A 16,611-nucleotide genomic window follows, 5' to 3' on the forward strand; every position below is an offset into this window, starting at 1 on the left:
GGATACAATAAGCATGCAATGGGTACAGAAAGTGTGGCTTTGCTTTAGAACTGAGAGATTTGCAAACTTCAAACTCACATCAAGCAAAAGAGATGGGATAAGCAGAGATAGTATTTTCCTGTCAATTTTGTGCTGAGTAATGCGGTGCCTTGCACTTCACTCAATCGTATTTCTCGTTGAGGGCTTTTGAACACCGCATCCGATCAATTCCAAGATTTCATCGAATACACGAAACATCAATGAGTAGCCCTGGGGAACGCGGGGTGAGGGAAAAGGGACATACAGACATTTTGGATCTGGGAAGCAGGTTTAGCTGCTTCAACCGAGCCTACAGTGGTCTACTGATCAAAGAACCAGGTTACAGAAACGTTTAACTGTTTCCAGGATACCATCCCTTCTTGGAAACCTGCTTATCCTTTCAATACAGTTTGAACTGTTGATGCTTGGAGTGACTTCTCTTCCAAGCAGAAAAGCAATGGTAGCAAGAAAGGGTGATGCAAAGACAGGCCACGGCACAACAGGGAGGAGAAGGAGAATGAAAGACTCAGGCCTGGGGGAATCAAGGGAGCACCCTGGGCATATGGTGGGGATGTGAAGAGGGAGGCACATCCTGGCACAAAGGAAAGGGACAAAAGAGTGGGATGAGAGACTACGAGGAACGGATGGCACGTGCGATGAATGCACTTGGCTGATAGAAACCACCAGTGCCCGAGACCCTGTAGAAGCACGCGTGTGCGAGGGAGTATTTTCTGCTGCACTGAAGCATAAACATACAGACAAAAAACAAGTGTAACTAAACGATAGGTAAACATTTTCTCGTAGTTTTTTAAGCAGGAGGTGCTTTCTCAAAATAAAGTGAGATCCAGACGGAGAGACTTGTCTGTGCACAAAGAAATAGCTTGTGCCAGACAAGATCTATGCATCTAAGTCCCTCTTAAGTCCTGTCTGAAGGATTTAGGTGGTGCCCTTTGTGCAAGGGTGAATTTCATGCCATAGGAGAAGTTAATGTTGCCATCATCATTCTGATAGGAAAGTCCACGGTTGAGCAATGAACAGAACCCAGTTTGCAAGCTTCGCAGATCCGTGCCTTAGCAATCCATCCTTCTTAAATGCCAATAAAGGTAACAGCTTCAGGTCGGCCAGCTCTCACATGGCATCCTGAATCCCGTCAGCATATATATTTTTCAGATTGGCAACTCTGGCGGATTTCATTCCATATGCATCACAAATAAAGAGATGAACTGATTTTCTCATGCACCCTATCATAAACCTCTTTCTGTATGAACGTCTCAGAGAAACTCGATTCAACTGTTTCTATTTGTGATGCGTATGAAACTCTGAGATGTTCACACACAGTCAACAGAAAGTTTTTTTTTAATTTTATTTGAATGTGATGTTTTATACATGAAAGTTACAAAGGCACAGTCTAATCTTTACGCTGCTTAACACAATAACTTTTATTCCACTAAGCCAGGGCTGTCCAACTGGCAGTCTGCAAAGCTTAACACACTATCCATGGGCTTGTGCCAGGCTACCACTCTCCACTGACCATGCTGCTGTTGCAGCTGGTGTCTCTGGACTCCTCTTTCCACCTCCAGCCTCCGCTTCCTGCCCCCCACCCAAGGGAGAGATTAGCAAGCGGGGAGAGAGATGGGCAAGCCCATGGCTCACACATGCAGTACGTGGCCCTGAACAGCCCTGCAGAAGGCAAACTCCTCCCAACAAGCTCTAAACATTAAACACGTTCAATTCAACACCGGTTTTTAAAAAAAAGTTCCCTGCTGGGTAACATGCATGCGACGAACAGACAGAACACAGCTCTGAATCTGCAATCGTATTAACTTCATCATGACCGTAGGCACTACATGACTTAGATAAGTTCCCAAAACTCAGAAAGAGAAAATAAAAGATGATCCACTCTTGGGACACTTCCTGAGTACATTGAACAGGTAGAAAGGACATATTACTTGTGGAAGTGGAGAGCTGGTGTTTGTGAAGCAATGACAGCTAACACCTAATTAACAATACAATCTGCCATTAGGTACCGTTCCTCACAATGGATCTCATCTGTGTTCACTGTAAATCCAATACTCGAAGATTGCTTTAGGGCTTTGATTTTTGCCTATTGATGTTCTTAAGGCTGCTATTTCTAGTCTGTGACCATATTTCATCCATCTTCTACTCCCTTTTCTGAGCTGAGACTTGCCTCCAACAGACACAGAAGCACGAACACACAAAACCTGTATTCTAATCCTTGAATCATATTTAATTGCAGACACACAACAGAGTCCCAAATCTTTCAGCACGTGCTCTGTTGAACAAACTACAGTAACTGAGGTAGCTTATTTACCCACTGAATTTCTTCAGAAGGCAGATCAAGCAATTCTGCAGAAGTCTTAACGCACACCACGACGGTCTCTTTATTTCTCGGAAACTTAGAAATCTTGACTTGAAGCATAAAATGAATGCTAAATTGTCTGCTGTTCTGCAAATAGTGCATTTCAGCAGTTCCACCTGAGAACTGCTTAGTATGGAAAAGCAACAAAATCCTCTGGGCCCAATTCTGAATTTCTTACCGTGCGCAGCTCCCTTTGAAGTCAATACTAATGACGTCATTCTCATTTTCTTGACATCTGCCATGCTTATCTTGGTAGAAAAACTATCAGCCTTTTAACTCACTTAAAAAAAAAAAAAAACACTTTCTAAGTGACCTTTTGTACTATTAACAGGTTTTCAAAATCTGAGGAAATTCTATTTAATGTGCATCTTAGATAGTAAAGAGATCCACTTCAAAGGAAAGTAAGCAATTAACAAAGAAATCGATGACAGCCGATTGTTGGATAAAAGATATCTTTTCACGTAGGCCTGCAGATCTGAGATCGCAACCAAGAATGCCCTTTTCACAGCTCCCCCTATCGAGTGAAGGTAAATCCAATACTAGCATCTTTGTTGACCATACCCAAAGCAGTATGATCTAAGAGCAAAATCAGTCTTCTCAAGAAATAGCATTTAGATGACTCCTATAATTTACCTGTGAATAAAGCACAACTCTCCGCAAAGTCTCCCAGTCTCTTCGCCTCTTACTTACCACATTGAAGGTATTATCCTCTGAAACTGTACTAAAAAAAAAAACGCTTTTCCTGTCTTTATGCAGATGAACTAAATTAAGACCTCTCCATATAGTAAGGAAAAAAAAAGTGTGAAAGGGTATTTCATGATATGATAACTATCTTATCTTTTTAACCTGGAATTATGTAGATAGATGTCTAATGTGCATTTTCTTTGAAAGACTGAAAATAATCGAAGTGTTATTAAAATGCCTGACACATTCAATTGAAGGTTGTTACCAGGTGGCATTTTAGGATGCAGCACTCCTGTTCAGACTCTTTTGCAGAAATCATACAACTGCACTTAATAGTTAAAATGCCTTTATTCTCTTTCCAGAAGTCTGAACTGAACCAGGCTGTGGTTGGAGGCTTATCTGTTCAGAAACTCTTCATGAAATACCACCCAGTATATCTCCAAGGACCTTGCGAAGTGGCCTCCAAACACAAACTGGAGGCATTTTTTTTTAACTTGCAGGCCGTCTCTTTTTATTTTGCAGAAAAATGTTTTCTCTCTAGCTTATCTAGCCTAGTCATATTCAGGAAATGCTGTAAGTATTCCAAGTTGCTCCTTGCATGCGGAAGTGATGTCCAAATGACAGCAGCGTCGGTGAGCTGACTGGATACAGGACAAAGATGGCCTGCAACTCTAATGTAATGATCCAGACAGCAGCAGCAGCACTACGCTCTTGCTTCTGGGTTAGCAAACCAAGGATTATGACACGATGACAGCAAAACATGTAAAATGATTATGAGGATGTTGTTAATTATTTAACAAATCAATGGAGTATGTCATTCATTTCAACGTGAAACAGTTTTCATACTGTAAAGCACAATTCCTTATTGGCACAGCAATTCACCATTGCTTTTGATGCAATTATATAAAACGAAAAGAGTAAGTTATCACTGTGACTGATCGAAACATTTTTGTAGCTGAAAGTGTTGACAAGCCAGCCAAGTTCAATAAGAACACTGCATGTAGTTCACATGCAGCAGTTTGATTATGAGAGATAATTAGTTTGCACTTTTATATTTCATTTTTCTTTCCAAGTTAAAAATATTTTCAATATAGTTTTCTCAGCAGATCAATATTCCTGTGATTTACATGCCACAATCAATAGCACCATCATTTATAAACTGCAACTATGCAAGCAATAAGACCATTATTCAACTTAAGTTTCATCTTTTTTTAGGACAGGCAAGTGATTAGGAGACAACCTATTATTTTTGCCTCTGTTATACAGACTAGCTCTATTTTCCGTTTCCTGATGTTCACTCATGTAGTACCACATTTCAATTTTTAAACAAGGAGGTAGCAATATGATAGTAGTTCCACTATACTACCAACCCTACATAAAACTAAACTGCCTTCAAGAGTGAGGTTAAGAGCTGACACACTGAGAATGCCTAATTTTTGTCTTATCTGATAAAATGTCATATGGTTCCAGCAGAGCACTGATTTTTGCCTGTATAACTTGAGGACCCCATCAAAATAGCAGCTCTTAGAGGACGGACATAAAGTAAAGTTGGCTTAAGGATTACAAATCCAGCAGCCTAGATTTGCCGTTTAGAAGAGAAACAAGTACTACACCAGAGCAAACAGAATTCAAAATTTCCTTTGGGGATAAAATATCTCTATCTAGCTGCCCAGAAGAAGAGTAGAAGGAGTTTCAAATAGAATGTATGTATGTATGCACTTGCACTGCTCTTTATTTAAAGAGTATGGATAACCTCAGTGAAAATGACTCTGTTACTAAGATATCAAAAAACTTATTGGCCCTGTCTACCCATCTATGAAGTATCAATCATGTTTCCTGAAATAACCTGGGAAGGTAACCCAGCCTTCAGGCAGGAGAAACTGAGAGAGAAAGGTCTAAAACCATGTCTGAAAGGGCCCTCTTCCCCCCCACCAAACTCCCACCTAACTAATTTTTAGAGAGAAAAATCAAATGGTGATAGCAAGAGGCTCTGAACCGGAGTCTAGGATCAGCACTGGAATTACAGTAAAAGATCATTCCAAGAGAAGAAACAAAGGAAAGGAAACTTCAGTTTGCATTATAAGCTTGAACCTAATTCAGATGACCAGAGCCCAGTAAGGCTGTGTGGAAATACTATAAGTTGAAGGCAGAACCTGACCTCTGAATCTAGCTGACATGACATTTTTTTTTTTTTTTTTTAGAAAATATAATTTATTTTTTACTGTCCAGAGGTCCACTCCAACAGGATGGTTGGTAAAATGTCAATGAACAAATCCTAATAAAAGTTACTATAGTCCATTGTTCAGACTGACCATTTCAGTTACTGCCGTGAGAAAGAACAGAGGTGACCAACCTGTGGCACGGTGTGTGGCATGCTGAGGACCGAGGACAGGACAGGCAACATAGTGGCAGATAGGGCAGAAAGCGGAAAAGCACAGATATAGTGCACAAGACAGGAAGCAGAAAGCAGAGCAAGATCAGACAGGGGGAGGGGATCGGAGTGGTAGTGCCTTCGGGGAAGGCACAGGGCTCATTAGTGGCACGCCAGCCAAAAAGGTTGTCCCCCACTAAAATAGGGCATGGCTGCATTTTCTTTTCTTTCGTTATTCCAGACGGCATTTTCTTTTTGTAGTGGAACTGACACACGCTAAAAATAGGGACAACCGTACTGAAATGCAGAGAACACTCCCATACATACAGTTGTACTCTGTTCCTTCGACGTGCCCTACAATTTACATTCACATGTTCCATGCTTTTCTAATGTTATTAAAGTGCACTTTTCAGGCAGATTGCAGACAGCATAAAAGAATCTGAAGCATGTAATCAAAAAGCTAAACACTGCAAAAAAAAAAAAAAATCATTTGATAAGAAAATTGCTGTATTTTAAGACAAGCCAGATCTAAAGCACCTACCTTCTCAGCTTCTTGCAACAATCATGTACCTGTATTAGTCTCTGTGTGCACAGGGACACTCAGGAAAATTAATCTGATTTAACCACAGGTGCCACACCCATGACTTGATTTATAATTATATTAAACCCCCTTGAAGATGGTCCTCATTCAATGGCTCCAAATCACTGTAGTTGAACCTTCTGGAGGAAAAAGCTGCAGGGATCTAAGGCCACTTTTCTCCTGAATGAGAGCACCCAGACATAGCTTAAGGGCTTTAAATTTGGGGCATTAACAGGAACTTTTCCAGCTTCCTGGTATAAAAAAGCCATTCAGAAAATGGCTTATTCAGACTATTTTCTTTTTTAAGAATCATTGGGTGCATCTACATGTCAACCTTGGCAACATTGTTACTGTGCCCTGCTTTAGTACTTCCTTTTGGAAGTAGTAAGTGCCTGTACTGCACCGTACGCAGTTAAATTTAGTCGCCACTGCCATAGCAGCGCGCTATAAAGAGGGAGCGTGCCGCTAGGGCAAAGCAGCTGCCGGTCACGTGTAGATGCACATGACTGCTACGGTGCTGTAGGACGGTGTGTAGATGCACCCACTGTGCATTGTGTTACATCCCAGCATTTTTCAATGCAAAAAGATTTATTCTTTTTGCATTCCAAAACACAAAAGAGAGAGACACGCCCAGAAGAGAAACATGTAAATATGCATGTCTGAAATAGATTTTCAAAATCTATCACTTGGCGTTCTAGTTACTATAAACAGGTTTGTTGACAAGCATACAATCCTCATGATGGGAAAAGGGCTTAATCAGCTAGTACAGCAATAGCCTTCCTGTTTAGGTCTCTGTATAAAACACACGCATAAAATCTAAGAACACGCAACTAGGAGATGTATTTATATATCTTGTCATTATGTGAAAGAATGTGAGAAGCACAAAGAGCTCTTATGGATAAAGAGGCAGTTGCCAGAGGACCGGCTCCACCCCGTGTGTATTACTGATGGACAGTCTATCAATTCTCATTAGGAACCGCATGACAGAAAAACAAAGTGAGATGCTATTGAATCCCAAACCAGTACCCAGCAAGATGATTTGGTGATGCTGGGAAGTGAAGCGATTTTTTAACTTCGCTCTTTTGGACAGAACAGCTCCTGTGTAGGTTTGATCTCAAGTCCATTTGACAGAGGGATGCTTTTCACTTGGATACTCTAGGCCAAATTCTACCCGCCAGTGCATCACAATTTTAATAGGGAACATAGTGAAATCGCAGCACTGGGATTCAAGGCATCAGGATTTCTTTACTGGCCTTGGTCACAGGCTCCTGCTGTGGTGCTGACAGTTCATTTTACCTCTGTCTCTCCTTTTCCCTTGATGGACAAACCCACTTTGTAAATGAGTACATTTCTATTTAAAAACAATTGTATTTGTTTCCATGTTAGTTGTTTTTTTCCCCTGTCCTTTATTACAACACTTTTGCTTGCAAAGTCTCTTTTTTAGCAAGTTCAGCTGTTTCTCTCCTTTTTTCCCACAAGTCTTTATCCTGTGTATGGCATCACAATGATTTCCCGAACAGCCAGTCATGATGTTATATGCTTGATTCTTCATTCTTAAAACCGATACAAACCATGTTAATTAAAGACGTCATGTTATTTAATAAAAACAAAGCTCTGGAAAATATTGCTGTTATAAAGCTTTCTTCACACATGGCATGAAATATTACTTTTATAGGCCTTGATCATATTTCACATCATTACAATCAACATCAACTTTAAGACTGTGTACCAACTAAAGAGGAGGACATTTCTTTTCCAGACGGGTATCTGGTGAAGTAGATTTCTCCCATTACTGGTCAACTTACTTAGTCTCTTCGCAGCCTCCAGGGCATCATTTGCAGTATCAGCCACAAAGAATCTCTGAACTGTAACCCCGTGGTCTGCCATCAGTTTTTTACTCTGGTATTCCTGCAGGTTCAGCCATCGTCGAGGGGTTAATTGAACAGCCTACACAAATGAAAGGGGAAAATAACATAATGCTCATTATGAACAGTTCATGAAACAGTCAACTGAGCCATTAAGCCTCACAGTCACCTCGGCTAGCAATAAACAAAACTGTTTAGATGAAAAGGTAAGATATGCGTCATTTTATAAAAATGCCCTTTCTGAACATTTAAGAGACAAACACCTTCTGAAACCTAGAGAAGAGACTGAAGCTCACAGGGTGAAGCTGGCTTGAAATTACGTATTTCATTTTAATCAACACAGATGTGCAAATTCACTGGACTGACTTCTAAAATATAGTTATGTTTTTAGGTATTGCTGTGCTAGGTAAAATACCACTGACAGGCTGTTACATTGAATAAAAATGCATCATTTAAATTCAAAACCCCTGATGTACACTGAATTTTATATAATTCTCCTGCAGAGATACTGAACTACATGTAGTTTTCTATGCGGATGTACAGCCAATAACTGAAATAAAATTAGGGTTAAACTGTCCAAAGGCATACAAAATACCAATTTATGCTCAAAGGCTTGGCTATATTGGTTACATTTTTATTTATGTTTTGTTAAAGGATCTATCAAATCCCCACATAATAGCCACACTCATGTAAGAGCCACGCTCGTAAATGTTTCCTTGAAAAATTGGAAAAGAACTTACTCCTTTAACACCCAAATTGTAAAGAAACCAAATCAAAAGAGATGCGTCTAAAAAGATGGGGTGCATTAGTTCCACTCTCCTTTTCGTCTTGGCTGTAAGAAGATGCCAGGTGGGGAAGTACAGAGATGCTCAAACATTTCTGTCTAGTCCTGACACTGCCTTAGCCTTGCTCTAGGGCAGTGGGGGCCAGGTTTTTTGGCAGGCACGTCGCAAATTAGCGCTGCACTTTCCCTGAGCATCACTGATCCCCCTCCTCTGTACAGTCTGCTTTGGGCTGCTGTGCCGCTTGTCCTCTCCCTGGTCTGCTGTGCGCCCCAGGCAGAGGCCGCCTGTGCCGCAGTTCGGCCGCCCCTGCTCAAGGGTGTGACTAATCGCTGCACTCATTTTTGGTAGCAAAATTTTAGTGGGAGGAAATGTGGCTTTTATACAACTAAATGCAGTCACTATACATGTGTAGTATATATACACACAATCTCTAACACCTTTGAAACAAACTATAAAAGATGAGAAAAAGCAGCCTTAAGCTTTGCTTGTCGGAAGACCGCAAGCAGAACAGTGCATGTTGCAAAGGCCACTATAGGGATAAGAGGAGGCCTAGAGCCTACTTTCTATACTGCTTTTGTACAAGTCCCACTCCCTCACCCTCTTTTTTAACTGCCCCAGTGCTATCTTTTGACTTTCAGTGACTAAAATGAAAGACCTTGACTGGCTCCTGCTGAACACCCCTTTCTAACTTTCTCACCTACCGCAAGCAGCTGATGAACAAAATGAGAAAAGTTGGTGCAATATTTTCCTGTCAAATCAGGTGGCCACCTGTCTGGCTCCACTTGATACCATCCAAATATAGCTGAATTCGGTTTTTTTCTTCTTTTTTTTTTCAACATTAAGTGAATTTAGTGGTGGTAAAAAGTGCCAGGACGGCTCTTGAGATCAAGGTCCTATTAAACCATACAACGTATACAGAACATACAGCCACAATGCAAATATGTGCTCTTTTCTTAATGCATCTCAACCCTGGCTTTGAGGCAGTATTACCAGGAAAGTTCAGTCTCTGCTTTCATAACCGAGAAAGTCCACATGTGTGCAAACTAGTGCCAAGTATTAAAATCTCCTCCTCTCCCCCCTCCTCCCCACGATCTGGGGACTTCTTCACTACGCGTTTGACCTTTTGTTTTTTGCTTTTGTTTAGACTGTGTTTAACCATGGGATTTCTGGCATCTCCAAGGAAGAGACTGGAGATTTCTGTCTGTATGAACATGCGGTCCCTCGTGTGCCGTAACTTCTAGCAGGGGGGAAAAAAATGACAGCAATTTAGCCTTGCAGTCTGCATCAGTAAAACAACATCAGTAGACAGCATGACCATCGAAGCTGCGTGATGCTTTGGATGCTATTTCCCAATCCTGTAAACAATACCAATGTCTCATCTAGGAACCATGGGATAAACGCTTGTAGTGCCAAATTTTCTTGCTTTTGTCTCTGTAAATTGAAAGTGTAACCACTTTGAAAACTTCCCGAGATATACTATGCATGTCCCACACAGACAGCATTATTGTTTTCCAACTTAAGGAGAAAGAGCTGCTTTTGTAAGCAACAAAAAGTAGTCTTTTGGCTAAAAGTCAGGAACAACAGTGATTGAGGCCAATCACCATTGCGTTAGCATTCAGAACAGGCTTACGCTGAAGGCAGCCTAACACTGGTTTAGCAAACTCCTCCAATTGCTTTCACTCCTGAATGCCACTTACTCAACGTAAACCTTCCCAAATATGATTCAATTTCTCCTTCTCCTTCTGGTTAACAAAATTTAAATTGCACAGTCTGCTACCAGACATCCCTGCGCAAACTCTTCTGGACTAGGAGCCAAAAACACTGCAGGGGGAGAAAATCAGAAATGCTTAGACCAAGTACAGGTGATAGTCTCAGGGCCTCTCCTAGAGAAAGCGAGCCTGTACAGCAGAAAAAGGTACAAAATACCCCCAAAAGAAATGCAAAATCTAGAACTCTTGGTTCCAAAATGATACCTTTTGGAAGCTATAGACATGGAAGCTACAGACCAACTGAGAAATTGCAAAAAAATATAAATATAAAAAAATATATATAAATGCCCCAAAGCTTTTATGCAAGCATTTCAGCCTTTGGCTGAAGGCTCCCAGATCCCTGTAGCACAATCACTGGGGAGGGAAATATTTATTTTGAAAACCCCTGGAAGGGAATTGGATGACTGTTCCCATGTCACCAATATACACAATAGCTTTATGTGCACTGAAGTCACGCTTCTGCTAAATTTTAAGTGTACAGACCAGGCTATTTGGGCAAATGTGATCTCTTTTATTAGACCAGCTGGATAGTTGGAAAAAAAGGTCTGCAAGCTTTCAGGTGCCCTTCTTCAGGCATAGGGAGAGTCTGCTGGGCTTCTCTCTCTAGGGTCCGCCTTAACCCAGTATGCAAAATGCAGGTCTGTGCAAATGCAAAGGTGTGGTATGTGTGTGCCTTTCCTTCATGTCTCCAATTAAATTCCAGCTTGCTTTGTCAGGTGCCCATCAGTCTTTGAAAATCCTGGCTATTGTGTTATTTCATTACACCAAGAAAGAATAACAACACACGGCTTCAAACAGATTTAGCAGGTTACAGATGATAAACATTATTTCAGCAGTAAGGAAAAAATCAGAACAGTAAGAACTGCTCTGATTATACAATAACCACCTCAGAATGAGGGGGGTGGGGAAGCAACTTGATCAGACTAGTTGGCTGTCAGCCATCCCACTGCAGTTACAAGTTGTATCTAAGAAATACACCTTTCTGCCAAGGCCTGGAGCTAGAATACAACATCTGTAAAGACATTGCTCATTCCCTCTCTCTCGCTCAATAGGGAATTTACAAATTAGACTTCCAGGATACAGAAAAATGCGCTCGCCTCTTTCAGCCGGGGCGGATTGATTGAGATCAAAGTGTTTTAAATAGCCAATTTTGTGATTTAAAAGACCAGGAAAGGAAACCTGATTTAAACAACTGATTTTAAATTTCCTTTGCATTTGTACTTAGTTGCCTAAGGAAAGTTGGACTCAGATGGAGCGGTGACCATGAAGATAGGCTAATTTGCTACTAATTATAGTCTTTTAATAAATTGTATAAATGTTTATGTTTTTGTTGTTGCTACCCAGGAGGATGCACCGTGTATGTATGTAAGCAATTATAGAAGGATCTATGTAATTATGATATAGTCAGTGTAAGCATATATTCACTATCTTACCTTTGTTTTAAAACATAAATGTTTGGTTCAACATTTCTTCATTGCTTATTTACTAGATGTTTTTAAAGCTTGTGTCACACAGCTTTGGATAATAAAAGAAATTCAATCAAAATACTGAAATAAAGCATTTTGATTCCCTCCCCCCCCTTGTACTTGTTATTTATTTAAATAAAAGCATAGTAAGTATACTGAAAACATCAGGGGGAACAAGTTTACAGAAACATGCTCTGTATTACAACTGATTTATTAAAGAGGCATTATTTGTTCTAAGTACATTTTTTTCTCGTCCCCATATCCATCAAGATGTTAGAACTAACAGTTGTGTGACCGTAACTTTTATTCATAGTTTTGGAGAGGAAAACAAGCTTTCTCCAATTCTAATCAGTTCCTCAAATTTGAATGTGCTAGTTAGTGAACACAGCTAAATTAAAAAAGAACAAAAAAAAAAACTGAAAAGAAAATATTTTCTTTGTACTACAGACAGGGCTACTGCTGTTAAAGATAGTTTCCACTTCAGTAAAGTCTGGTTTTTGGTGCTTAGCAAATCCTCCCTTTTCAATGTTTTTAATTCCTTCAAAATTCTAGCTTCCACACAGGTAATTATTTAATTATTACTTCTATTATTATAATATATGATTTAGTAGGTTTTGCAATTCAATATGAAATTTAAAAAATAGTTTTTTAAAAAGAAAATTGTTAGTTTAAATTTTTTAAATATCTGTTTTATCCAACCTGGTTTTACTTTGTTCATTCATCATGCCTCACGGCATCACAAGCATGAAACATGGTTCCAAATAAGTATCTTTACGCTGGGGGGGGGGGGGCGCGCGGGGGAAGACACCCCCCCTCCATGTCTATATCTCTACATATCTCTCTATATAGAGAGAGATAGAGATATAAAAGGACTTACCAAGAAAACATTTTGAAATGTCAAATTAATGCACAGGTAATCATTAAGAACTAAGCTACTGCAAAGAAAACCTTTGCCTTCTGTGCTGAGCACCTTGACAAACACTACTATCATGAAAGATTATTTATCATGAGTTTTCTGGTCTAGTATCAACACCAGCCTCAAAAAAAAGATCTTTAAAGAAAAGAAGGACGATCCATCCTGGTGTTATGAACAAGAACGAGTTGAGGAACAGAGACAGGAAGACGGGAACAGTTTAGTGTCAAAGAACTGACAAAATGGTCATGACGGCAACACAACTAAGCCCTGGGCAGTTAGGGGAAGACTAGGATGCTATAGAAGGGAGAGGCAAGATGCATTTATCAACTTTCCACGTGCAGACCATAAAGTTCAAGTACTGAACAACCATCCTCCTCTAACCAAGACAGGCTTTCAATCAGGATTTTTCACAATAGACAAACTCCTTGTGATGAATGAACTCCTGGGAAGATGAATGAATACAGCCAACTGCTATATACAACATTCATCAATTAACCGTACACTTTAGAAATCAGTGGGAATTGACTCTGTATTAAAAGCTGTGCAGAAGAAACGACCGCTAAAAAGCTACCTGGAAGCTCCTGAGAAAAAAAAAACCAGACTATTTCCTTGAGAAAGTTAGGCAAAAAGATAGTAATTGCAAAAAAGACAGGAGGAAAAAGAAACTGACTCTCTAAAGATATTCTCTCTTTCAAAACTACTTTGAAATTGAAGCAGCAGAACCAATTCTCTTGGGTTACAGACCAAAGAAAAAAAATACCAAGATGACCATATGCTACCAAAAGTAGTAAGCAGAAGATTTTCAGAATTAACTCCTATCTGTGGGAGTTTTGTTATAATAAATACATGATTGGAAGATAAAGTAGGAAAAAAACCCATGACTAAAATGAAAAGACTCAGACCTTGGGAGAGGTGGGATGACAATTAATAGATTAAATTAAAGCCTTTGCTACATACTTCTACTCATTGCTCAAAAGAAGCTGATAAAGAGGTCCTTTCAGTGCACTTAGAAGTGCTCTGAAAACTGCAGCAGGAAAGACATCAGGAGACCTAAAACTCTATGCGCACAATAATCCCGGAAATCAGTGATTCCCAAGCTCTTTGCTCCAATGAGGATGAGGCCTAAGCATGTTTTGTGGAGCAAGTGCCACAGTCTTGCAAGCCGCAGTTAAAAAATCACTACAATTTAAAAAAAGACATCACTGACACTGCCAGTGACATTGCATGAACGTTGAGATTATCAACGTGGAAGGCTTTAAGATACAAAACGTTAAAAGAAACCTTGCTTTTCCCAAATCCATTCTTTTTCTCCAGTAGGACAGCCACAAACCCTCTCCCTTCCCTTGAGGCTTATTAGCAGAAGGCTTTAATGAGGCAATTTTAATACTACATGCCTGAAGGGGTCTCAGTTATCCTCCCATCCCCCTTGATGCCACAGCTCTACCGCTGTCAATCTAGTTGCCTTCAGCAGCAGTAAACTGCACAGAGCAACAGATGTATATTTGCCCATTCATGAAATACAGACTACAGGCAACCCCTGCTTAGCGCTCTTAATTGACTCCCAAAAACCAGGCGTTAAGCAGAAATAGCATTAAGCGAAACCAAAAGTTTTTATGAGCCAAGATGGCAACCGTAAGCATTATAACAAAACTCGTTGAGCGCTAAGTGGAATCGGGTATGAATATAAAATGGGCGTTATAGTGAAATAGCACTAAGCAAAATAGCATTAAGTGGGGGTTGCCCGTATAAGGAAACCTGGCTGTGAGCACTGATCAATGGAAATCATTTGAAAGGCTCTTAAAAAAGAGGGGGAAGATTAAAACAAAAGGAAGGACAGCAGAGGTTATTTTCAAGATTTCTTTCCCTTCCTTCATCTATAAGTTCCCTCCTCCCCCATACCTGTACCTCCTCTCCTAGCACTTTGGCCAGAAAATCACAAGGAGACTTCCTTGGAGCGAGTCATACATCTTTGAGACTCTCGCAGTTTCACCGCTGGATGGACTACAGTATGTCTGAATAGCAAAAGAGACATTGGAGTTGTATGCAATTTACTTCTCAGCAATCTGTTTCTTCATTGTGGGTTTATACGGCATTATGGAAGAATATAATTATTTCACAGGTACTTCATTTCAAACCAGGAAGGAAACACTAAAAATTCTCAGTTGGTGGCCATTTCAGAATAAAACCCTGAGATTTCCATGTGACACCCCACATTTTATGTTTTTAATAAAACAGGCAAGACCTAGAAAACTTGAGCCTCAGCGCTTCTGTTGGTGCCAAGTATTTGTGTGGCGTGGCATTGCTTGAGAAGATGGTTTTTTGAGACTCCTGAGATTTTTGCAAAAAAATCCAATTTCTTAAAGCACACCCCCTCCTCAAACAATTACCTTTTCCTTCAACAGTCCAAAGAAGCTTTTAATGCTTTAAGAAAAACCAAACCTTCTAATCTTCTTTACTTCTTCAGCATCTAACCACTTTCTTTGTATACTTTAATTCAAGTTTTGTTAGCCAAGGAAAACAAATCACTTAAGTCAGCTTTTTTCTGTGACTAAATCCAGGCAATAGTTTTCTTACAGTGGAATAAAAGCAAACTCAAGGCACAAGAACTAATCCCTGCATAGGAAATTTTTATTGAGTGTAGGATAACTGCCATTCACATCCCCATTGGAGGCTTGCAACTAAAGAAATGCTACTACTAGGAGAAGATGATATAACAGCTCTTACTTGGAACTGAGGCACTTTGGGCATCTTAGAAAGAAAGTAGTATATTGAAGTTGTTTTCATTTTTAATCATACTATATAAACATAAGAAAAAAGGCCTCGACAGAACTGCAAGAATGGTCATGAATGGCATTAATACACTCCCCATTTAAGTAATATCTGAAAATCAGTCTAAAATTTATCTGCGTTGTAAAATATTTTCCAGGATCAAAGTTGGAATAGGACAACACAGGGAAAGGTTTACATGCATTAATACTTTTTCCATGATGTATTTTTTATTTGTTTTACTGATCTGAGATGCAAATGTACAGGAGAAAAAAGAAACTAAAATAAACAGAAGTAAAAGCTTCAAAGAGAAATGTTGGAAAAGTATCAAAGACTAAGATAATTCTTTTCAAAAGGCTTGGTGCACACACCATGTTCACTCCGGGATTAGCATTCCTTAACATGAATCTAGACACACGCAGCAAAGATTTTTTTGTTTGCCTGTGAGACCACAACAAAGGAGCATACATACTATGCTACCAAAAAGACTATTACAGGTAAGTGAATTCCCCTGTCCTACCAAACTTTAGACACCAAGTTCTTCTAAGCATATCCAAAACTGTATTTTTGCTTATATACAAGCAAACTGTACAACTAAACTTTCAGATGGAAGTTGCACAGGCAAATTGAAAGAGAAGTCAGATGCCACTTACTGATCCTCCTTCCCCAAAATCTAATTGTCAGGGATTTGCTAGCTACTTTTAGACAGTAAAATAAATTGTTCGTGCTGTCACCATAATCCCTTATTTCCCCACTGTTTTGCCTATAAAAAAGCCCAGGGCTCCGTAAGTGTGGCATGTTCTCTGAGAGAAGTCATAGTCAATATTTTCCCTATCCGATTTCCTGTTTCTTGAGCTGTCATGTGGCAATAAATTAAAGCACAATTTGTAGCACTTAAATAATATGAGCTACTTTTGAATCAGAACTCTAAGGAGATACTTAGAGAGAAATAGAGCTAGGAGCACATTTTACAGAAGAAAACATTTTCATATACAACCCAGCCCCCCCCCC

The 16,611-nt window shown here is 39.7% G+C and overlaps 1 protein-coding gene across 1 annotated transcript in view; it reads right to left on the bottom strand.

Annotated features, from left to right (window-relative positions):
- SUCLG2 (succinate-CoA ligase GDP-forming beta subunit) overlaps positions 1 to 16,611 on the bottom strand; it is a 165,381-nt gene that overhangs the window by 126,789 nt on the left and 21,981 nt on the right. Inside the window, exon 4 of the mRNA XM_025208842.1 lies at positions 7,839 to 7,980. Within this exon, the coding sequence (XP_025064627.1) occupies positions 7,839 to 7,980 (142 nt within the window). The remainder of the gene's footprint in view (positions 1 to 7,838; positions 7,981 to 16,611) is intronic.

Source organism: Alligator sinensis, unplaced genomic scaffold (assembly GCF_000455745.1).
Source record: "Alligator sinensis unplaced genomic scaffold, ASM45574v1 scaffold937_1, whole genome shotgun sequence".
Taxonomy (NCBI): domain Eukaryota; kingdom Metazoa; phylum Chordata; order Crocodylia; family Alligatoridae; genus Alligator; species Alligator sinensis.